Raw genomic sequence first — 24175 nt, 5'->3', positions numbered from 1 at the left:
CCCTCCTGGCATGGCTGGCTGCTGTGCCAGTGCTGACACCAGCAGTGGAAATGGCTCGCTCAGCTTTGTTGAAACCAGCTGGGGTGTAGGATACAGCACTGCTGCTCTTGAGGTACTCACCTCTGCCAGAGCTGTGAGTCTAGGGCCCGCTGGTGGGTAACAGAACCACGTGACCTGTCGTTGGGATCTCAGTCTTCTGAGTTTCACCAGCAGGAGCGTGGTGAGCAAATGCCTTAAAGCTCTTTCCCTGTCCCCATCCAGTACATCCATCACCGGCTGATCCATCTCACTCCAGCTGACTACGATGACTTTGTGAATGCCATCCGCAGCGCCAGAAGCGCCTTCTGCCTGACTCCCATGGGCATGATGCAGTTCAATGACATCCTCCAGAACCTAAAGCGCAGCAAGCAGACAAAGGAGCTGTGGCAAAGGGTCTCTCTGGAAATGACCACCTTCTCGCCATGACGTCGGGCGGAGCTCCACGGACACGCGACCCTTAGCCCAACATAGCCGTAGTTCCATTTACACCATCCTTCCTTCTGGTGTCTTTTTTTATTTTAGTTTTAACTTGTTGGAAACCACTGAGCTGATGTATTTATACCATGACATTCCTCTCCAGCACTGTTGCGTGTTGGCGCTCTGCTTCGCTCGCTCTTCCTCCTCCTTCTCAGTGGGCTGCAGGCTTCAGAAGCATCAGAAAATGAGAAGGAAGTTGAGCTGGCTGCCCTGTGGTGTAGTCACCGCTTTTTTCCCTGAGCCCCTGGAGGCTGTTCTGCGAGCAGTTCGCAGTGCGATTACGCACGTGTTAGAGGGGTTGGGGATTCTGTCTTTAAATATTTATTTTTGGCATTTATAAATATGTAAACTTTTTTTTTTTTTTTTTTAATGGGCTTCTCTTACTTCACACACCATCTCCTGTTGGGGAGTGGCTGGAACTGCTGTGCACAGCAAGTGCTCCCTCCATCCCTTTCAGCAACTCCTGGTGAGAGAAGCTGAGACTGGGGTAGCAGGGCCAGGGCCAGCTTTCTGCAGCAGCTGAGGCCAGAGGCTGGAGCATGGGCAAGTGGGTCCTTGACTGCACTGAGCTGCCTGGAGACTGCCAGAAGTGCTTGGGCTCTTTCTCAGGAGTGTCCCTCACTGGGTACTGCTGGCTCATAGAATGTTTTGATCCTGGTTGTTTTGAGTTGTACAATCCTCTTTCTTTTGGCTGGGGTATTACTCTCCTGTAATCAGTTTCTTATCCCTTGTTTCTTCTCGTTTCCTGATTAAACACTTGTTTTCTTAGACTGACTCTCTGCTATGATGTTGGCAGTCTGAAGGAGCTGGCCAGCTGTGTGGCAGTGGGAGCTTCTGTTAGCCCCGGTAGGTGGCTGCTGTGCTCTGGGGAGCAGCAATCCAGCACAAGCTGGAGCCTAAAGGTTTCTTGCCTGGTACTGCTCTGAGAATGACGTGCCTCTGCAGAGGCTGAGCTCCGTGTTTGATGGGTGATGGCAGAGTTGGTGGTGAGCCTGGGCTGCTCTGCCTACAGTTCTGTCAGTCACTGGTTTTCTTTTCTAGCCTTGATACTGTGTGATAATACAGAGTCCTGTGTTTCCCAAGTATTGTGTAGAACAGCAGCTGCTCCCATGTATTGAGAGAGGTATTTGGTGGACTGTGAAAGCTATCTAATTGGGACAGCATTGCAGAAAATTAAGTTTAGATAGCTTAGGTGTATAAGCATATAAATTTTAGGGCCTTTAAGAGTGGAAGTTAGATGACTCATGGATGTTAAGAATCCAGTCTCTCAATAGTAGTGTATTTTGCTTCTTACTTGGGTTTAGCCAAGGAGCTTTGGTTTCTACAAGTTAGAAATATGTGCCTGTTTGATATTTCAATTATACTCTTCAAGAATAAAGTAACTCAGAGGCACAGAGCAAAAAAGAAGACCAGGCTCTTTTGGTTTGGCTTTGTATCCTGCATGGGCCAGAGAGTATGGCTGAGGGTCCTCTTGTGATTGTGCAACAGTAACTATTTGAAGATCTCCTTTTAGCTCCTTATATTCCTCCATAAGGTGTCTAGTTACGTGCTAACTAGAAATGCAGATGGTAGCAATAATGGGTCAAGTTCTGTGGTTTTTAAACTAAAGTCTGTGTTGATTATGAGTTGCCTGTTACTGGGCAAAACACTGGAGAGCACAGCCTGATGATGTGTGGAAGGATTGGGTTCTGAGAACACTTTCTGTACATGTTCTTGCATGTTCAGAACTGTGAAAGGAGCTTAGAGAAAAATGAGTTGTCTAATAAAGTCTAATCTTTCCCTTTCTAATGTTATAGGTGAAAATCTGTGGAAGAGAAAGGGAGCATGTTTTAGAAGGAAAGCCAGAAGGGAAATGGGCAGAAGAGCTGAATGTAAAGTATCAGGAGCAGAAGTGGAGCATTAAGGATTTGGATTGAATAGGGAAATGAAACGTCAGAGCCTCATCTCTGATACTGGTTGGAAAAATACACTTAGACGCTGAGCAGGCAAGTTTTCAGACCACTGTGTCTGTTACTTTGTGTTTGTTCTTGAGCCCTGTCCTGTGGAATATATCTGAGCAACGACAGAAGAAAGTGAGGAAGGAGATGATGATGTTTTTTCTTGCCATGTGTCTGTGAAGTTATTGAGGTATTTTTCCTGTATAAGAGATGGGATGAGCCCTGATGTCCCCAGAAGCATTAATTTCCTGTTAAAACAGAACAATTATTACCCACTGCAGTCTTGTTAGTTTGGCCACTGTTCTAAGAGTGGGAAAAAATACATAGGCTTAGAAATTCTGAAAAGACATTTCACCAGAAGACCTGGAAAAGAGGTTGTAGACAACTCAAATTTATTTTGACTTTCAGTTAACCCATGTGTTTTTTCACTTGGAGTAAATGTTCTCCAGGACTTTCCCAGCAACACATGCAGTGTCTCTGGACATGTTCACCTCTTACCATCTTTCTTGCCTGTGAAAATTTTCTTTTGGAGGCACTTTCCGGGAATGTGAGTTAACAGAACAGTGTTTGTCTTTGGATTTGCATCTTTACAGCCCATGAACAAGGTGAGTTGGAGCTGTCCTGTATGAAATTATGTGCCTGGCAACAGCTATGGCTGGAATTAGCTGAAAAGCCCCCCTCTGTCTAGTTTTGTTTACAGTCCTTCCTATTTATTTGGGACTTGTATTTTGGTTTTTGGAGAGCCCATTTATATTGTAATAAGGTAGCCGAGACTCCATTTTCTTCATGGAGGAAAAGCCAATTCTTTATTCACGTAACTTATTTTATACCGTTTTCACAGACCTCGTGTGCAGCACCTATTGGCTGGTGGTTTTCTTACTACTTCATTTTTTGGTCAGAAGGTGGTTTGTGTACGTGCTGAGATTCAGGTTTACATTTTTCCTTTATGGGTTCCCATAGCACAGATCTTATTGTTTACAGATGAACCATGTGTGCAATCAGGAGCTGCCATTACTGAAGAGTGGTTTTGCTTGTAAAGACTGACTGTGCTCTGTAAACAAGTGACTTTTTATCTTGAGGGCAGTGTCTGCTCCCTGTTACAGTATTCATAAGTACTTTGTGCTGTCCAGGCTGCACTGCACAATTCCTTTCTTGCCATGAAGGGGATGAGAGCTGTGAGGGGAAAATGGTGGAAATGCATTAAATCTAGTACATATCTGGTATATGCTCATAGCATGCACTGTAAACAGGGACTGGGTCCCTGACATTTCCTTCCAGCTCATACTTACATTGCCTCATTTAAGTCAGCCAGGAACTTTTTCTCTAAGTCCTGAAAAGCACCTTTTCCAGTGACCTGAGGGGTTATGGCCCAGCCTGATTTATGATCCTGTTACTGTAAGTGACATAACCTCGAGCTGGATTCTGACTGCTGGCATGGTGTCACCGCTATGGACCCAGGTTTACAAGCATTGTGGAGAGACCTGAGAGCTGACAAAGCCGTGGAGATGAGAAAGGTGAGAAACCAAGTCTTGGAAGAAAGTAGATTATTTCTTTCTACATAGAATAGTGGAGATGAGTGTCAGGAATGCTTGTTGTAGCCAAACCAGCCTGCTAAGTGTTTCAGAGGTGAATATTACTTGGTTTGTTGTGGTTTTTAACCCCCACAAGCCTTTAAGAAAAAAACAAACAAATAAAATGATAAATGGAGAGGAGGTACCAGTAGTGCTCCATCCGTGTTCTGCTGTGTGATGGGGGATGGGATTCCTGGCTTGAAGCAGCCTGAAAATACTCGTATGGGTTGGCTGTTACTGTGGTGGTGTCTTCTGCAGTTCCACTAGCAGGATTCACCAGGGGGGCTGAGCAGATTTGTTTGATTCATTTGGCATGTTCAGACTTGTTTACCTGTTTATTACTACTGCTAGAGCAAAATGATGGGCAAGGAATCAAAGGGTTTTCTTGCCGACTGCATGCAATGGCTGAAACACAACAGGATGAGGTTGATCAAGTGGCTTGTTAGATTCCTGTGTGTCATTCTGACTTCCAGGAGGTGCAGGCTTCTGTCAGGAATATTTGTCTTTGCAGTGCTGTCATCAAATGAAAATTGCAATTTTCAGCCATCAGCTTTTTTGTGTAGAATTGATACATGCTGCCACCTACAGAGAAATTCTCCAGTTCCCTTAGAAGGTCTTCACCCTAGCATTGAGATTTGTACCAGTGTTCCCTGAATGTTGTACTCACTAGAAAGAGGCAGCAGGCAACTTTTAAGTATCTTCCTGGCTGAATTCCTGAGGTGGTGTGCAAGCACAAGCTCCAGAGAGTTTCCTATTGCTTTACAAATTCTCAGCTTTCATGCATGCATTAGAATCATGTTACCTTCTGGTCCCTGGGTCAAATTATTCCTTTTTACATGGGACACTTGCATCAGACTAAAGAAGTATTTTTTAATACATTACCAAAAAACTCCTTAAGGTTCTGGTTTGTGCTTACCATTTTCCTTGTCTTAGAAGTGAACTGGTTACTGTGAACTTCTGCTACCAAGCAGTGAGGCAAGAAGGTGAGGTTTGTTCCCACTATGGAAGGGTGAGGATCTGGAATGGTTCAGTGCCAAATGGGTCAGTATCTAATACCCAGTGTCTCTCACTAAAAAAGATGGAGTTTGTTGGCTTCTTGGTATCACAGAGCATCTGATACTACACAAGCTTCTCTTAGGAGGCAGTGTTTGATTCCACAGCTTTGGAGAGGTGTCTGGAAAGGGGGAACTCCTGCATCCATGTGCTGTCAGAGAGGTAGCACATTTGAAAACAGCTCTTCATCAGGTACGGACATCCACAGCAGGTGCTTTGTTTTTCATTAGCAGAAGCAGTAAGAACTAGTGCAGTACAGAAATTAAGCAAGTAAGGAGGGAAGGAGTAGATAATGACACACCACAGTTGTCCTTCACTGCCTTACCAGTAAAGTAACACTGATAGGTTTTGTGCCCCTCCCAACATTTATTCCTCACACCGTGTTTATTTCTACTGGGCATCTCCTCAAGCATGTACCATACTCTGAGGTAAAGCATGAAGTAATTGTGTGACAACCTCTAATGAATGAAGAGCAGGAAAACGTTTAAGGGAGCGGTACAATCTGGTCCTGGGATCCTCCACCTCCTGGGGCAGCATGTGAAAATAGCTGCCTTGCTGCTGCCAGGGGTATTAGTGGAGTGTCTCGTGGAGGGAGAGCACTAGGCCTGTTTCACAATGCTCTCACAACCCTGCCTATTCAATGTTTTCCTTCCAGTTTTTACTGTACTGGACAGGAGGGCAGAGCCAAGCTCTGCTATTGCAGGCACAGCAGCTGGATCTCTGCAGTAGCCAGGAATGGCTCCAAGGCCACCACTTGCAAACCAGTAAGAATGCGTCCCAAACTCCAGGCTGGCTGCAAGCTTTAACACACTGCTTCTAGCTTGTTTTCAATACAAGTTAAACACCACTGTTGCCCTTCCAAATACCAGCTCTAAGGCCTGGAGGAAGATTTTCAGTTTTTCTTACCCTTGTACCAGCTTGAGGTCCATGACACCACTGCAAATCATGACAAAGAAGAAAAATAAGTAGTACATTTATTGAATCTCCACTTACTACTACTTCTAACCTTTATTCAGACACATGTGCTCAGCTTCGAGAGCCAAGAATTTCTTCATTGTCATTCAATGTGAATGATGCTGTACATGAATCAAGTGCAGGAAGTTGGGCTTTTCTCTCCAGCAGGAATGAGAGAGGGGTTTCTAGTCTTTCCATCCATTTTTTTGGCTGCACAAAATAACCCTTTCCAAGGGCACATGAAATAAAATACTATATTGCATAATATTTACATTTACATACAACGGTAAATGCACCATTCATTCAGAAATACACAAGACCTAAGGCTCAATGGAAAAGCTCAGTTGAAGCAACTTCTCTCTGGCTGGGAGAGAGGTGGCTCGTGACAGTTGTGGAAGTTTCCATAACCTGTTCATGTGGATCCTGCCCCTCTGCAGCACTCTCCAAGGACCACCGGTGCCTGGGAAGGAGGGGATGGCCCATGCCATTCCAGAAGCCCATGACTCAAAGAAAATATATACAACCATGCTGGAGGATTTCCTCTGAGAATAATTGTCCAGCAACTGCAGGAGGAGGCAAAACACATTAGAGCACTTACTTGCCCCTTTTGGGCATAGGAAACCACTTCTGGTGCAGCCTTCCCTTTATATCTAAACAAGTTTTAACTGTTTTTTTCTTGTCTTTTTTTTTTCTCTCTTGCTTTTCTCCTTGGATTGTTGGAGTGCAAGATTAAAACAGTGCTAGGAAGTAGACTGGGGGATAGGGGCACTGAAGCTGTTGGAAAGGGATTTTTTTTTTTTTAAGCTGATCCGATATGGGGAACTGAACTGCCTGCTTTCATCTGTATCATCAGCCTTAATTTACAATACCTGAGCTTTGCCTCCTCCTGCTGATGTGCTGAACTTACACACACCTCCCAAGTGCTCTACAGGGACATTACTGCTCCTTGGTTATCTTTTCAAATGTCTAAAGTCCCTGCAGAGAAATGCCTGCCACGTTGCCACATGTGGCAAACCTTTTCTCTAAGCTAACAAAGCAATCCGTGGAGCAGAGTCTCCAGACACTGGATCACACCCAAAGCAGTGCAGAGAGGGAGAGACCGGGGTACCTGTCTCTCGCCGTCCCCGCCATCCCCTCGCAGCGGCACTGTAAGCAACGGGCAGGGACAAGGCGCTCTTGGGCCTCGCTGTGCCAAACTGACCGGGGATAAAAGCTGGCCTTCACTGCACTAGATTCCCCTTTTATTAGGCTGCTGCTCTTTTCTCAGCAGTGGGCTCAATTGTTTCTGCTCTTCAGCCTTAACTTGTGGGCTCAGAGGAGCAACACCTTAGCTCGAGCCTTTCAAAGACTGAGAAAAGTAATTTAAAAAGACACAAAGTGTTAACTCTGCTCTCTCACCTGCTCAAAGTAGGGCAGGCATTCCAAATCCTTCCTGTAAGTAAAAGTGGAAGTGTAGTAGCACACCATTAATACTCAAGAATGTGACTTGGGCGCTCTGCCCCAAGGCAGTATCAGAGGCAGCAGCTCTTTCCAAGGGTGGGGCAAGGCTCCACATGCACATTCTCTGCTCCTGCTCCTTTGTCCAGTTGTTTTGGCTTGACAAAAGACAAATGATGGCATCATAGCATGTTTGGAGCACCACACATCCCAATGGCACTGGGGGCAAGGGAGTCCCTCTCAGCTCCAGCTGGAGTTCTGCAGTTCCTCTCGGAGCCAGGTTGGAAGGGGCTGCCCAAGTCTGTTCATCAGTTTGGATAATTCAATGTTGTGCTCCCGGTAGAAGTCTCTTAGAAAGAGCCGTGACTGTGGAAAAAAACAGACTACATGAGCATCAAAGAAGATGTTACCCTCAACATGGGCCCCACAGGTCATCTAAGACAGATGGTAGGAAAATCCATGTGGGTTTGCTGGGATGTCTCTACATCTCTTGTTGCCAAGTGATTTGAGACAGCTACTCACCAAGGAATCCATATCAGGGTATTTCCTTCCTTTACTCTTTCCTAGGCATTTAGTCTTTCCTCCATCTAGCAGCTGGCACCAAAAGCCTTTTGCTTCATCAAATCTGAAAAAGACATTTATCTTTGAAAGATACAGCCACATACCAAATTAGCAGCAGCAGAAATTAGGTAACTCCATAGTTATTTCCTATTTCAGTGCTTTACCTATTTATTTTGTGATATTGGTTCCTTGATTTTTTTTTTTTTTTTTTAAGTACTGGACTGCTTTGACAAGAAATCCATTACAAACATAACTGTTTCAGCTTTATGCAAATTTCAGAGGTAACATAGTTACAGTATTTGTCTGCTGGGGTGGGGAGGGGGAAAGAAAAATAATCACTTTCTAGTGTAGATTTGAGCAAGTCCCCTGAAGAAGTCTGAGGTAAGCTGCCCAATCCCATCTCTTTTCTGAGCCTGGCTGAGGCGTTCCAGCCAGTACCACAACCATAGACACTTCATTCACCAGCAGCACACATGCTGCAGCAAGTAAAGCTTTCAGGTAACCTGGCACTTCTCTAAATCTGTCCTTCCCTGGGGAGCCATGTGCCATCCCTTTGGAAAGAGCTGTAGGGAGAGAACTGAATTAGTTGTCCTCTCTTTACTGTGAAAGGAAAGAGCAATTGTTCCGTGCCTACGTGCTTGCATCCCCACCCACCATCCTCAGCTGGCACAGGCTGTGATAGCAGAGAAGATGTGAAAACAGGTTTCAGCTGCAAAGAACAGTATTCAGCAGCTTCAGTGCGCTTGCAGAGTTTCCACTGAACATTTTCAACAGCACTTAATGTGTTCAGATGAACTGTACATGCAGTGTGGGCAAGATCACAGTCATGGCTCAGTAACATCCTTTAACTGTAGCAGTGAGGTGGTGCCTCTGCTAACATTCCCTCAGACAGCCCTGGACACCTGTCAAATCCACATTCTTTACCTCAGAACTGTGCAGTGTGGCTCTAAGCTTCGTCTGGGTGAAGATATGAGCAGACTGTCACACATTTTTTATCATACCTTCTCTACTTTTTGTCAGATACAGGTATAACACAAAGCAAAGGAATGCTAATAATTCTAGCACTTTTTCTGAAACACCAAGACCAAATGGAAAAAACACTGCAGTTAGTGCTGTGAACAACTTCATGCTTCTCCACGACAGGGCAAAACCTTGTCCTTCCCCTATAATTTCAGGAAACACCAAGGTGTGATATGAGTCTCCACGGAGCATCTCATGCTATCTGAATCGAATTTCAGGGTTAGGCATAACTGTGAAACCTTGGCAGGTCTTGTGATCAGGGACAAGAAGTGTTCTTTCAATCAAGGGCTTCCTGGCTGAGAAGGCACCTCCCAAACCTGAGTTATTTCCTTACCTGAGGGCCTGGGTGTAGTTGAAGAGTGGCGAAACTCCCAAGAACTTCTGGATGTTATCCATTACAGAGGCAGGGTTGTGTCTCAGCTCCTGACCATCCACAATGAGAAGCTGAAAAGAGAACAGCTGCTTTAGCCTCTGCTGCTTGTGCTGACTGACACCTGTGAGCTTCCTCCATCTCCAACTGCCCCAGCCTGTGAGTGCAGGCACTAAATTCTGTCTGTTCTAGAGCAGCACAGGGGGGGGAGGCGGCCCATTTGTCACCACAGGTAGAGAAGTTATGATATGGGCCACAAATACCATAAAACAGTAAAACATAACTTTTAGGCTTTGCTTAATAAAGTTGTCTTTGGCCAACGTCCTGTAATTAAGCACTAAGGCCCAGCAGCAGCATGTAGAGATTGTCTCTGGAAACATTTTTTTTTTTTCAGATGGCAGCAGCCATTGTGCTAGGTATTCTTCTGTAACCTGTGATTATTCTCCTGTTATGTGTCTTACAGACAATGAACATTTGTGCTAATAAATTACCTATTCCAAAGAACAGAACGGAGCAATAGTCACATGAACTGAAGACTGACCTGTGGTAAGAACAAGGAGGTGTGTGTTTGGCTCCATCATTCCTCACAGCAATAACCTCCAGGATAGTTAGGCAATGAGATACAGGCCTAAGAATGCTTTACCATCTCTCTTTTAGTACTGGCAGATCTGTCATGTACAGTTTGGGCTCTGCTGCTTTGGCAGAGAGAAAGACTGAATGGACATTATAAACCTCTGATGGATTATAGACTGTCTTAAGAATAACCCCAGCAGCAGAAGGAACTTGAAAAAAGCATATCCTGACTCACAGTAATCACATAGAGAGAGAGAGATAGAGAGAGAGAGAGAGAGAGAGAGAGAGAGAGAGAGAGAGAGAGAGAGAGAAAGAGATGTATCTATCTTAGACAGTTTAGAAACTTACTGAGAATTTAGAGACTAAAATAGTCTACACTGTCTATTATTTTGCCTTTTTGCAAATTTATATACAGAGTGCCAAATCCTGACATCTCTGCAGTGAACTCTCCCTTTAGCAGACAGCTAAAGGCTTCACAACGTGGGAACTAACGAGGCAGAGTCCACGAGCCTCTCTGTAAAGCAACAAAACCACAGCAAGTGGCGGAAGCCCTTCTGGGCCTGAAGAGGGTCCCTGGACTGCAGACTGCCAAGTGCTAACACTGCTGTTCTTGCTGAAATTCTCAGTACTGTGGAGTTTTCTAGGAGATCACGGTATCCTCCTGCACTCATTTCCTTTTACAAATATAATAAAGTGCAAAATTGGAGTATTCAAGCCTGATTTCTCACCCACTCGTAACAGGAGAAAGGAAGCGCAGTGGCTTTGTTCCAAAAGACAAGGAAGAAGATGAAATTAAAATTATGAGGGGAGCACATGCACATGAATCCGTTTGATCCCCTCTCCTCTGCACTAAACGTGCAAGGGGCTCCCCAGGACCCCCTGGTGACTGATGTCCTACCTGCCCCGAGGGATAGTACGTCAGCCAGCGCTCCAGGTGGGTGGAGTACCAGCCAGGAAACAGGCATCGGCTCTGCAGGTTGCGAAGGTCCTGAGGGGCCTGGGGTTTGGCAGAGATCACTTGGTAGAAGGTGTAATTGAGTGCCACAGGGTCATTGTGAGCACGCTGGTGCTGAAAAACACAAGCTGAGTTCAGGAGCAGGAACACAATTCCTCCTTAGACATCTCAGTGCAGGCCCCGATGACTCAGCACAGCCACCCCCAATGACTGTATGTGAATCTGTCCACACCCTGCACGGAACCTGCCTCCTCTAGGGAAGCAATCCGTAGGCTTTCTACCTCCCCCACCGAAATATCCGTGTGGCACTCACCCCCAGACAGTGCAGGGAGTTTACCTGATACCATGAATAGGCTCGGTCGGCAGGGTTGATGAGAACAGTAATGATTTTGGCTCGAGGCAGCAGGGCTGCACCACGTTTTGGTACCACCTCTGTGTCAAAGTAATTGGCACTCTTCTCAAACATGAAGTCTGTGCTGGCATTGGAGGGAATGGGAAAGAATTCCATGTACCTGCCAAACAGATGGGATGCTGGTGAGCAGCATGGCCCAACAAGAAAAGGCACAGCCCACGATGCCCTCTTCAACAGACACAGCTGCAGCACAACGGCACCTCCCCAGCAGTGCAGGGAACGGGCAAAGGAGTGCAGATCTGGCAGAGGCGTGACTCAAAAAGGGGCGGTGGCACATGACAAAGAAAGTTGAGAAATGATACAAAGGTAAGAAAGTATTTTGCTGAGAGTGTGTTCCCTGAGTCTCTGGGCAGTGGAAGGAAAAATCTGAGGGTAAGGTCCCAGTTGCAAGCTTTAGCAGGAAAGACATTTTATCCAAGAGTAAAGTCAGAATCATCTGCCTGCCTTGTCGCCAACCACTTGCTTAAACCTGTCTAAAGCATTTGTCTCTTTGTACCTCAGTCCATAACTGAGGTGCAGGGTGAAGAGCTCTACCCTGCCTCACAGGAGCTTGTCAAATTAGTAACGTGGAAATGGTAAGGTATTTAAATAACAGGGTAAGAAGGTAAGGGGGGCTGGGGACTGCGAAGCACTGGAAGGCTGATCTGTGCTCATATCTAAACTGTGCAACAAACGCAAATTCTGTGTTAAATTAAAAGATTCTCCTCTTGCATGTGATGCTGCACTCAGATCGATCTAGAGGACTTTTCCAGGGGATGCACGTAAAACCCTTCACTTTCTAACCTGTCACTAGTGCAAATGCTCTGTAGTGCTTGACTCCTGTGAACTCTGCTCACGTACTAACCATCTTAGTATCTTTTCAACAGTCCTCTAAATGATTAGAGAAGTCAATCTCCCTCAACTGATGGGTAAAGAAATGCCACAGCAGAACACCTTAGTGCCACACCGCTGTCCCTCAGAGCCATGCACAAGGGAGGCAGTGCCACTGTCAGCTACTGCTTTGAGTAAGAAACACCTTTAGACTTTCTCTTCCTGGAAACACAGTGGCATAACAGTGCCATGGTGACATGAGAATTTCCCTGCCAGGTGGAAACTTCTGCAGGTTAACACTAAGGCATGCATATGGACACTGGAGCCAGCACAAGGAACACCGTGGTGGCTCTAAGTGTCAAGGCCCGAGAACAATAGCAGGAAGGTCATTCTCTCCAATATTATGTGTTTTAACTCTGAAACCATGTAGAACTCTGTAATGAGAACACTGCTGTCTGTTTTGCATGTCAAAGTAAAAGTAACTTCATTACAGCAGTGCATTCAACAAAGACTTGCTGAATTTTTAAAGCTAAATCATGCCTACAAGCTCTCCTGGGGAAGAGTCAGTAAAATGAGGAGCTACTTGTGCTGCTGCTGGGACTACACAGTTGAGTTACCAGGAAAACAGAAAGCATGCACTGAGCAATAGCAAGGAAAACAGCTGTTCAGAAACAGAGAAGCTGCTAAGGGGGACGTACAGAGAGACTTGGGAGAAGGCAACACGGGTGCACCATGTCAGAGAAGAACATGTGTCAGGTTTCTTACCAATCAATTCCTTTGTGATAGTTTGGGCCATTAAAAAACTGGATCTCCTCAAAGGTGGATGGACTTGGGAAGTTACTGGTGACAGCTGGATGCATGGTCAAGAAGAAGTGCACAGCTGTTGTGCCTGCAAGAGGAACCAGTTAATGGGACCTGGGTCACACGTGATGCTTTGGCTGAATGAAAGGCTTTACCTACACTGCAAGAAACTGTTTCCAGATGGGCACGCTCCTCTCCCGTGGAGCTGATCGACCCCATAACGCATGCAGGTTACAACAGCAAGCACTCTCTCAAGTTCAACCCACATTTTAACTCAAGCAGCTGATTTGAATTGCCTCCTTTGCAAGACAGCTGCCAACCCATGCCAGTGGCACAGCCACACTGTCACGTGGCAGAACCCAAACCTGCCACAGGAGAGGTGGCCTGGGCAGGAGATGTGCTAGGGACAACATCAGTGTCCTGGGGTGAGAACTCTGCCAGAGATGCCTTGGCCTGCCTTTACTGTAGATGTTCTCCCCTTACCCCGCTCAGCACATGGCTGTGGGCCTCCAGCTGGACAGAAAATCAGCCAAGGGAAGGGTTTCCTCACTGAGCCACCTGCAACCAGCCTGGGTCACGATATAGGAGGGCTCCTGCTGTGCACACACCATCAGAGCTCTCCAGTGACACAGCCAGGGGACAGCAGCTTGCCTGGGACAAGCTTTGGTCCAAGTCTAGGATCACCATCTGCTGTGGAGAGTTCGTACTGCTGTTGCACTGCATTGCACAGAAAGCCAAGGCTTGAAGACCTGGTCTCAGCTGAAGAGATCTTGCTCTCTTCAGCCTAGAAGGGAACTCGTCAGTACAGTATATATTGCTGTGTCACTGCCAACCACAATGCCACAGCAGTTCAAAGGTGATGACAGAGGTCAGACAAAGGAGCCTCTCTCCCTCCCAATGACAGTGACATGGAGCATGCAGTGGGTACACAGATCTGCAGCAATAAAAGCACTAGGGGACATTCACTGTAACCTTTGCTGTGTGGCTTAGTCCTGCTGACAGCCTGTATTTGTGGCACACTAAGGTCACAGGTTCTCTGAGCTTACATGGAAAAAGCCAAAACAGGTAGGGCAAGCCAAGCACAGTGCCAGAAGGGAAAAGTACTGACAGGCTTGCCAGATTTAGAACATAGATATGTTAGAACACATCTGAGATTGTCTGAAATGTCCTCTGTGGCCATTTGGCAGCTTGCACAAAGGGTAGCCCTACAGATTGCAAAAGTGAGGTGGAAGCCACAATCTATATAACATTGTTCACATTACCAGTTTTCTGAGGTCCCACGATGAGGAACTTGGGGAGTCGATCACATGTTTTCTCTTTGGACCAGATATCCTTGTGCCTTTTATCATCACAGGGATTCTGCAGCACAAGTGATAAGATTAAGCATTACCACAGAAGGCAGAGGCAAGGGGAGGAAAAGCTGCAAGGGCCAGTCCTCTTGGGAAAATGCTATTAGCATATGAAGAACACTTCAGAGCCACACTGCTGCTCTGCCTGGCATCAAGAAGTGTTAAGTAAAACCACTGGGGACTATTTTCAAAAGCTCCAGTGACATGGGATCCAAAGTCCCTCTGAGAGTGTTAACCACAGGCCTTGCCCTATGCAGCCGTACTGGGCTGGGCCACCGTGACAGCACAGTTCAGCATCTGTGAACTCCTGGCAGACAGACAACTCTATCGCCTTCAGTTAATTTCATCTGCTCATTACCATGCAGAGAGCTGCTGCACTGGGACAAAATGGAGTAAGCATGTTTTTATTTAATGAACATTAATTCTGCAGTGTGAAATTACTTTGAGATTAATCACATTAACATGCCTGCAAGCTCCTCCAGCACCAAAGAGGGCTCTTGCTTGCACACTTTACATTTCACAGCAGCTTTCTCTAATACAAGCCCTTTAATGACCCAAATGCCTGCAAGCTGGCCTCTGGTCATGTATGAGAGTCTTCCCTGTCACTAAGTTCACACTGTGACTGTGCCCTGCTGCTCCCACTCCCCATCCCTTCCACCTTGCCATTTGCCACAGGTAGCCTGAAGCCACGAAAGTTAAACCTAAAAGCTTTATGCTTTACCCCTCTGCACTCTGGATCAGCAGTCTCACTACAATTCAAATGTGGGACACACCCCTTAGAAAATCGCTGGGAGCGGTAAAAGCTCCTTCTCACCTGCCACAAAGGATTCTTCTCCTGTGGGAAGATTTCAAAATACTTTTTTGCAAGTTGGACTGGAGGCAATGTTTGCAGCCGAAGGTTGGTCCAGCACTGCACAAACTTGACCAGGCTCTCAAAAGTGTACAGTCCCAGACGGTCATTCCCGTAGTTGGACAGGTGGGTCATGAAGATGCTGATCTGAAAATAAAAAGGACATGGGATACTGGTAAATCAGGTAACAGAACTGTCCTGCCTAGCTTCATTCCATGGTCGGCAAGAAGCTGTTCACAGCTCACACTGCCATGGCTGACAAATGTGCATCTGCCAGGAAACAGCACCTGCAAGACAAGAACTCAGGAGATGAGAGACCTCTCAGTAATCCCTGGGAATAGTGCAGGGGCACAATAACTGAACCCTGCATGTGACTCCAGAACAGTTTCAAAATCCCATTCAAGTGGCTCTAGAACATTTAGGTGAACAAGGCTTAGTCAGTAACTCCCTACTCATTAAAAACCTTGCAATGCCTCTTTCACAGGGAAACAGGAGCTTCCCTTCCTCGCCCCAAGGCACAAACAGGGCAACCTCTTGAGCTGCAGTCTTGCTACAGTAGGGCAGCAGGCCAGGGAGGGGGCACCATGCTGCAGGCCAGGCCACAGAGCACAGGGATGGTTGTCACAGGAGTTCTTCCAGGCCCCACAGCCCATCAGCTTTCATTCTCTTTGGAGCTGACATCTCAAATGTAAAGGAACAACTGGCAACTCCCACTTGAAAATATAAACAGGTGTATCTGGGGATCTGAACAGGGACTGAAAACTAGGATATTGCACTAGGATATTGTCCTAGAAACAGACACCAGCTGCTAAGTTTTAGCCTGCAAGAACCTTCAGCACAGGCAGCCCCTGAAAAAACTTTAACATCTATGGGCAAAGTGGCACTCAACAGCCGTGGCAGCTGCCTCAGCACTGGAGGCTGTGCACTATCTCTGTCTCGCCAAGCCATCTCTTCCCTCAAGCAGATACATTTTCCTCCTGTCAGTTTTTCACTATTTTTACTTGGAAAAGAGTGTGAAGGACTCTTGTCAGCTTGACTCTAGTGTGTGGTTTTGGTACATCCCATGGAATTCAGCACCCCAGTGCCTGTAACACAACGGCGCTTTGTCACTAGAGGACACAAAGAGAGAACGATACTCACACTCTAGAACAAAAGAAGATCACTTTATTTTGATTACCTTATTTATATGGATTCTGGACAATGACCAGGGATTGGAGAACAAGGTTACCACCTCTCCATCCCACTGGCCAGGCTAGAAGTCAATCAGCTGTCCCTCATCAGAGAGGAATGCAAAAAATGACTCTTGTTTATGCTACAAGCCTGAGAAGACTCTACAACAAAATGTAAACATCAGAAGACTAACAGAATATGGCAACAGCACTTTGCCAGACATAAACCACAGCACGGCTGGAAGTTAGAAAAACAGAAACAGAACAATGAGGCCAGTAGAGGAATGGCTGATTTAGCACTCCTTGCCCAGTGTCTGCAGGTGCAGGGAAGGAAAATGACCTCAGTCACAGCAGGGGCACCCATTGCTGTACAGTCCTGGGTTCAACTCTGGTGACACCAGGTAAGGTCAGGAGGCAATGACAGGCTTCCCTGGCAGGGGGCAGGAATAGCTTTCCCACTCACAGTAGGAACAGAGCAAAATGGGGAAGCAGAGACAGATGGTCTCGGGATGAAGACATTTGCTGGCACTGAGGAAGTCTGAATTCAGTTTTCTGCCCAGTGTCACCATGGGCTGGTCTCAGCAAGAGAAGAGGTACTGATAGATACTAGCTCTCTGTGCCTGAGCCATCCCCAAGACAGTGAAACAAATTTAACTCTGTCTGTAAGGTGCTCACAACCCAGCATCTTTGGGTAGGCAACAGAAAACACTGGTAGGACTCTGGGACACATGGAATGTAAGCGGAGATCAAGATTTATCCCGTTTGTCTGCCTGTGAGTTCTTCACTTCTGGTTCCCTACTGAGCTGACAGAGGCCCTGCCAGACAGGCTCTGGCACCTACGCTTCAAAGAGCAGCGTGTGCTCGGTGCTGTTACGTCAGGAGGATGTGCTAAATACAACACAGAGCAGAGCACAGAAAGATCTGAGCAACTGCAAGGCATGGTGGTGAAAGGATGCATCTCATGGTGTATTTTGCCCCTTTCTGGGAGACATCAGGAAGGTTCTGTGACAGCAAAATGTGCCTCATCACTTTGACTTGCTGGTGAAATGTGTAGAGGAAAAATTTACTGCATGAAGAGTCTGGCTCACTGGCACAAATCAAATACTGCAGCAGGGAGGACAAAGGAGAGCACCTGGGACCCCTTCATGATTTCCAGAATAAAATACCAGCCTGCATATGCTCCAGGTTAGCAACTGTGTCTCAAGACTGATTACACTCGGTAAAATGGCTCACACAGGTAATGCTGCCACCTGCAAACAGTCCCAAGCAACTGGATTTGGAAGAAGAAAAGACAAACCCAGCTGATGAGCCACTTCCCTGGACTTGTGAGTGTGCAGTGTTTAACAAGGCCTGGCAGCCTGCTCTGCCCCATCACAGCTACCGCTGCCAGAACAGCTCTGAGCACTACTTCTGACATGAGCTACACTCAGGGGCCAGCTGCCTCCCTCCCCCATCCACACCCACTGACTCTGCAGACTGACTTGGAAATAACACCTCCCTCCTCTCCCCTCCCTTCTCCTGTCAGTGTGCCGTGATTTCCCTCCTTTCACATTGAGGAAAGACGAGAGCAAAGGTCCCAGAGAGCCCAGCACACAGAAACAGAAGGGTTTGAGCACCCTTGCAGTGACAGCAGCTGCAGGCACAGCACAGCCTGCCAGCATGAGCCGAAGCGTTTGTGAGAAGCAATCAGCCTGTGCTCAGGATCAACAGCCATTCTGACATCAGACCTTGTTCACTAGTGGGAAGATCAAACATCTTCTGTTTGCACTGTGCAGTTAATCACACCCATACAGGCCTGGAGACTCCTCCATGCCACTTAATGGGAGCTGGAAGCACCAGAAAGGATGAAAGGGCCTGGTCCAAGTCTGCTACGGATCACTGCTGGGGCTGCAGAGCTGGCCAGCTTTCTATCAGGCCCCTGAGATGGCTCTATCAGCAAGGGGAGGAATGCAAGGTCTGAGCACTGTGCAAACATGAGAGGAGCTTCGAGCACAGCACTCTGCTCTGACAAAGGGAAATGCTGTGCTGCCAAAAGGAAGCAGAATTGTAAACGTGGGAAGCATCCGAAGGTGCCTGAAAGTTTTAAGTCACCACAAAGAGCCAACAGTAAATCTGGCAAATAAGCTCATCCTATACCAGAACAAATTTTTCCCCAATGTTTTTGGATCACAGATCACTGCCAGCTGCTTTGACCATCACATCTTATCAGCAAAGTTTAATGGGTAGTTCTAGATACTATGTTTCCATTAATTCTTTGGCACAGCCTCCCAGATCAGTAAAATTCTCTGGATTACAGCCTAGCCACTGGTTTTCCAAGAGAAACCTACAGACCTTCCTTTCACAGGGGCTGTTTCTGCATGCTTCAAGATTCGACAGTTACAAAGTGGGGCAAGGTGCAATTCACCCAGCATATGGGAACACAAGCCCAGAAAAGAAATTGCCAAGAGAAAAAAGCAGTTTCTTTCCACCTGACTGATCACTCCATACCTAATGCAAAGAACAACCTCCTCCTAACGCCAGGCTTTTATCAAGCAAGAAGGTTTGGTTGTGGTGCGTAAAGAAAACAATTCTGTCTCAGGCAATAGGGACAGAAGGCTGGCTTCCAGACCTGAAAGTATAAACTGCAGCTTTTAGGCTTAGGCTGTCACAGACCCACAGCTTCCGCAGATCCTACCCAAGGCAGAGCTCCTCACAGGTAACCTTCAGTAACACCAGGCCTGTCTGTCTGCTGCACCCAGAGCACACTGTGAGGGTCTTCTCACTATCACTTCTACTGAACACTAGAAAAGGAAGAGACAGAAGAAAAAGTCACTGATGGAAAAAGGTTGATTTTCTGATTTGCTGGTCTTCTACAGCCCCACCAAAAGTGGCTAAAGTTGCATATTCAACCCTGCAATCAAGGCACAAAAGAAAGAGGGAATGAAAGAAAATATGGTGAACAGAGCCACAGGTGCTACATGAAAAAATCCCATAAACAAGTACCCAAGGACTGGCACCGGTACTCCAGGGTTCCTCCCTAGGAAACCAGCCAGAGCTAACACTCTCTCTCTCACATCTGCCTGCACGGCTCCTTGTCCATACTCAGGCACTGGTGGAAAAGATGTATAAAGGAGAAGGATGGTGGTAGAAACATGGAAGTCATGAGAAGAGATTAAGCATTATTATATTCAGAAGTAACTACAAAGACAGACATTCGAAAATTATTGTCTAAACTTTGCAGGGCAATGTCTGTTCAGAGAAATGGAGGACAAGCAGCTGTGGGTCAAATCAGCTTTAGTAAGAAGGAAATTCAAGGGAACTGAGAGAGTTACTGTATGAACAAAAAGAGCAGCATGTCTTCTGCTGCAGCCAACAAGCAGAAACAGGAGGGAGTGTGATCTCTGATTGGAAAGGGCTACCAAACTTCATCTCTTGATTCTACCCATTCGGAATTTTCTAAAAGTGACCAGGGTTTTTTGTGTTACTTGCTTTTTAGTACACCATCCCAGCCTCAGTGGGAAGTGAGAAACTCATGTGATTTGCTGTCCATGGCTCTAAGAAGGGACTGCAGGGTGCTGAAGGTACTACATCTGCTTACTGGCTTAACAGAACTGTCAAGTATTGAAAGAAAAGGAAATGCCTCTGTAGACCCATATCTCACAAAAAAAAGCACTAGTGTAACAGCCACATCACAAAAACAACACAGAAATCATTACAAGTGTCTACATACTGAAAGAAAGGGGAGAAGGCTTCATAATGAAAGCCCAGCAAAAGCAATTATTGTGAACAAAACTCATCAGTAAGCCAGGGGAGAGGCCAGCAGGCAGCAGACATGCATGGAACAGAAGGAGCCAAGGCACATCTCACTTGTGATACATGAAGACAGAGCAGCCCAGGTAACAGCCCCTGTGCTGCAGCCGTGGTCAGTGTCTCCCCGGCTGGTTTCTGTCTGCTCAGGGGTGCAGCACCTCTCCACACACTCACTCCTGATGTGCTCCCTCGGCAGCGTGTAGAGCAAAGCACCATTAACCAGCAAGTTAATGTCTGGCCACTTCCTTGGCCCTCCATTTCACATCTCCTTAGCAAAACACCGGAGACACCCACACTGTGATGAGGGTGACGCCGAACCTCCAACAAGATCTAGTCCTTTCCCATACCAGGCTTATAAGCTGGGATGGCTGTGCACAAATTCCCCTTTCAGATGAACTTACTGGGTTCAGAAGCACCGTCAGGAAGAGTTCACCACCTCGAATGCTCTTGTCCAGCTCCTTGGAACCACCAGGATATTCATTATAGAAGATAGTGTGAGTAAAAAGACCACAGGTCTGTCGAGGCAGAACCTGACAATATCAGAAGAAAGCAAAGTTAGACAAGAGGCGGATGCAGCAGCAACTGTGTGAGAATGAGTCAAAGCAGCACTTTATGGATCAATACAAAGAGTAAGGGGTGTAACACAGGTGCAGAGGACTCTCGCTATTCCTCTCAACCACTCATCACTCTGCTAACAAGCCACTGGGATTTCAGTTTAGTCTTGATGGGCTTGTTTTGCTCTCCATTCAGTACCGACCCCTCAACTGTTCTGAAAACACAACTGGATTTAGCCACGTTTTTTGGGTTTTTTTTTCTTTGCCTCACTTAATGATTTTGGAAACACTGGTGATATTAAAATTAATGTCTCTGATGAAGGTCATGAGAAGACTGTTGCCTGGGCAGGCAGGTGGGCTCTGCTGTGCTCACCATGATTCCATTATGGACGAATCCACGGCGGTAGCGGGCAGGCCGTAGGTGTGGGTACTCCTCTGTGCTCGTTACTTGGATGCTCCAGACAGATTTCCATGCCTCATAGAGTTGTGTGTGGACAGGATAAACCCCAGAATGATGGGGGGCTACAGCATAGCCCAAGTCTGTGGGAATCCCATGCTCCTGCAAGCAGAATACACAGCTTGATAATTTGGTATTTAACTAATAGTCTTAATAAAGGAGCATATTTAGCAACTCCATCCAAGTTGGAGCAAGATGACAGAGGAACATGAAAACTTCTGGACTGGGAAACCTGAAATACTGCTTGTACTTCTTGTTTAATGCATCTGTAGAAATATAAGGGCAATTCTGTAGCAACAAGGACACTCAGCACTGGTAACAGGCGCTGTAAGAATGGTCTTGTAGCTTGCAGCTGTGACAGATCAAATTAATTCAGAACTCTCAGGTCAGGTTCCCTGGTTACTACAAACTAATCAATGCTGTTAAGTGACATGTCCCACTCCCACAATGCCGAGATGTGAGTCACTAGAGAAGGAAAACAAAATTTCCTGAACTGATACAGGGGGAAGGAAGATGACTGGGATCAGTAATGTGTCTAGCAATTCAGAGAAAAGCAGACATGGAGCAAGAGACTACTGAGGGTGAAGATATGGGGCCTGGAGCTACATTAAGATGTCAGGAAATTTCTGCATTTCTTGGGTTTTAATTCCACTATGTGGTTCTAGTAACAATATCAATGATGACAGCTCTGCCCTGGTGGTGCATGATAAAACCAGAGCCCCTAAATGAAGCAGTAACCTTTTCTGACTGCTAGCCTGTTTTATGTTAAATATGTGTAATTGTGTTCTGTGCTTTGTCTCTCTTTGCAAAAGACTGCACTGTTATTTAACCAGGAAAAGGAGGAGCCTAAATTGTTTCTATAATGCTGTGACTGTGCTCTGCATCCAAGATCATTCCTAATCTATGTGTCACAGGAACACAAAACAGCAGCCTGTTATTCCCAAGGGGATTACCATCAAAAGAACCAAACTAGAGGTGAAGAGGACATTTATTTTCAGCGAAACGTGCGTGCTACATTCAACTCTGAGCTGTAAGAACCAAGCAAACATTGTTCCATCAATGTAGGATGTTCAAGGCTTTCCCCTCCTCTGCCAAAACCCAGGAAATTTCCTCTGTGCTTCCTAGCTAAGTAACTTCCTTCAACATTGTCTGGAAGGCCAGAAGAAGGGCTGTTAGCAGACAGAGCATTTTGTACTACCTTTATACTACCGACCAGGTGACTTCCTGACAGAACCACACTGAATAAGGATGGAAAAGGAAATGCTTTCTCACTGCCAGAGTTTGTAAATTAATTGCATTTGGATGGTAACGCTACAAGTTCACACCTCGGGAAACAAGAGCCTTGGGATTTGCACCCTGGAATGTAGCAGAGCTGCCTGGGGCCACGCAGGTGCTGGGAAACATTTCCCATGCACAGGCAAGCACGTGAATGCGTTTCTTGCCTCAAGACAGCAGGAGCCACACATCAATCTGAACTTCCAGAACTGCCTTGCTTAAATGCAGCTGAATTACTAGACTAGTATTGGGTTCACTGGGGTCCAAACAGCTACTCCAGGAGAAAAACTTTTAAGGATTAGCACTGTAAATGAAATAAACTGCAATGCTCCCTACCACAGCAAACTGCTTGTTGAGCTTCATCTGCTCAGCCAACACAGTGACATTGTGGAAAAGATGAGGCTGCATGTGACTCCACATGTGAGGGAACCACCAGAACTCCTTCCTGTGCTTGAGCAGCATGTCATCCCCTTCATCTTCCTCATCTGTACCTACAGAAAGCAGAGAAGGAAGTACAAAATCAAAAGGCAGAAGAGAGGCTCAATGTTTAAAAGCAGCGGCTAATCCCCTTGCAACAGTCGCGCTCTCTACTGCATTACACACGACACACACCCCCCAAGCTGGGGGCTGTATGCAGCTGCTGGGACCAAGGAGTGTCAGGGGCTTACCTGTGTGGTAGAATTTCCCTGAGAAGCCCAGGTTGAAGGTGAAATTTGGGACTAAAGTTCTCAGCTTATTCTGGGTGCTCAGTAAAGCCTGTTTGAACAAACAAACAAAAAACCAAAAAGTTCATATTTTTTCCTCTGTAACATGTCTCTGTGTTCTCCTAGTGCCCAGCTGAGTCTGAACAGGTGTCACAGGAAATGGGGCTAAGGCATTGTTTCCCTTGGAGTGGAGCAGAGCAGAGCAGTGCTCCTCATACACAGTCTTTACCTGAAGTAGTTCTGCTAAACCTAGTAATAAGTCCAGTAGCACTAAATGATGCCTCTTTAAAACCACAGTCAGATCATGCTCTCCACTTCAATATGAGGGACCCAGAGTGTCTGTGTTAAGGCAAAAGGACAATAAATCTCACTTGAAAGCAATAGATTCTTTATACTTTATAGGTTCAGCCTCAATGCTCCCCTCCTCACCCACGCTGGCTGGGATTTTGCTCATGAAACTCTGTCCCTTCTCAGTCTATGTGCTAATGAAAAGGAGGATGGGGCAGCCTATGGTACACAGATAGAGGAAAAGAAGTCAGTAATATCATGAACAGTAACTTGGTGATCCAAAGGGAGGGGACTTTTATTTGGACAGGAAAGGTGGATTCTCAGAACCACCCATGCAACCAGTCCTGCCACAGCAGAGAGGTATCCCTGACTTTTTGTTCCCTTGAAAGTGCCAAAATTTTGTAGCAGGAAGTTTCCTGGATTCTGGGAAGAAAATCTGGGAAAGGCAACATTCACAATCCTCACATCTCTTACAGGTTCTCTGGTGCTCACTTGTGATCACTTTAAATGTCCAAAGGGAAGGTGTCTTTACTTTAACCCTTAAATGTCCAAAGGGAAGGTGTCTTCTGCCATAGACCTCAGGGGTTCAGCAGTGTACACAGTAAGACAGCACACAGCCTTGGCAGAAGAAAAACAACACCGAAATCAAACCCCAGAGGCTCACTGTGCAACAGACAAGTAGGACACAAACTAATTCTAGTCAAATTTCTTCTGCTGGAAAATGATAAAAAGAGAGAAGCCATGAGACAAACACTCAGCTGCTACCTGTG

At 46.3% G+C, this 24175-nt stretch overlaps 2 protein-coding genes across 17 annotated transcripts in view; one reads left to right on the top strand and one right to left on the bottom strand.

Moving 5' to 3' along the window:
• The window catches only part of ZSWIM8 (zinc finger SWIM-type containing 8), a 59208-nt gene extending 53322 nt beyond the window's left edge, over positions 1 to 5886 (top strand). For all 3 annotated transcript variants that reach the window (XM_040071807.2, XM_040071806.2, XM_040071805.2), the window contains exon 26: positions 262 to 5886. In XM_040071807.2, coding sequence (XP_039927741.1) covers positions 262 to 465 — 204 coding nt within the window. In that variant the 3' untranslated portion in view covers positions 466 to 5886. The remainder of the gene's footprint in view (positions 1 to 261) is intronic.
• Positions 5887 to 5972: 86 nt separating this feature from the next.
• NDST2 (N-deacetylase and N-sulfotransferase 2) overlaps positions 5973 to 24175 on the bottom strand; it is a 133582-nt gene continuing 115379 nt past the window's right edge. For all 14 annotated transcript variants that reach the window (XM_058421614.1, XM_040071812.2, XM_040071813.2 and 11 more), the window contains 12 exons: positions 23082 to 23169; positions 22750 to 22904; positions 21055 to 21240; positions 20529 to 20657; positions 15134 to 15316; positions 14233 to 14329; positions 12935 to 13058; positions 11285 to 11459; positions 10891 to 11061; positions 9384 to 9493; positions 7991 to 8093; positions 5973 to 7834 (listed from right to left, as the gene is read on the bottom strand). In XM_058421614.1, coding sequence (XP_058277597.1) covers positions 7709 to 7834; positions 7991 to 8093; positions 9384 to 9493; positions 10891 to 11061; positions 11285 to 11459; positions 12935 to 13058; positions 14233 to 14329; positions 15134 to 15316; positions 20529 to 20657; positions 21055 to 21240; positions 22750 to 22904; positions 23082 to 23169 — 1647 coding nt within the window. In that variant the 3' untranslated portion in view covers positions 5973 to 7708. The remainder of the gene's footprint in view (positions 7835 to 7990; positions 8094 to 9383; positions 9494 to 10890; positions 11062 to 11284; positions 11460 to 12934; positions 13059 to 14232; positions 14330 to 15133; positions 15317 to 20528; positions 20658 to 21054; positions 21241 to 22749; positions 22905 to 23081; positions 23170 to 24175) is intronic.

The sequence above is a fragment of the Hirundo rustica genome, chromosome 8, assembly GCF_015227805.2.
Source record: "Hirundo rustica isolate bHirRus1 chromosome 8, bHirRus1.pri.v3, whole genome shotgun sequence".
NCBI lineage: Eukaryota > Metazoa > Chordata > Aves > Passeriformes > Hirundinidae > Hirundo > Hirundo rustica.
This window is presented reverse-complemented; position numbering and strand designations above follow the sequence as displayed.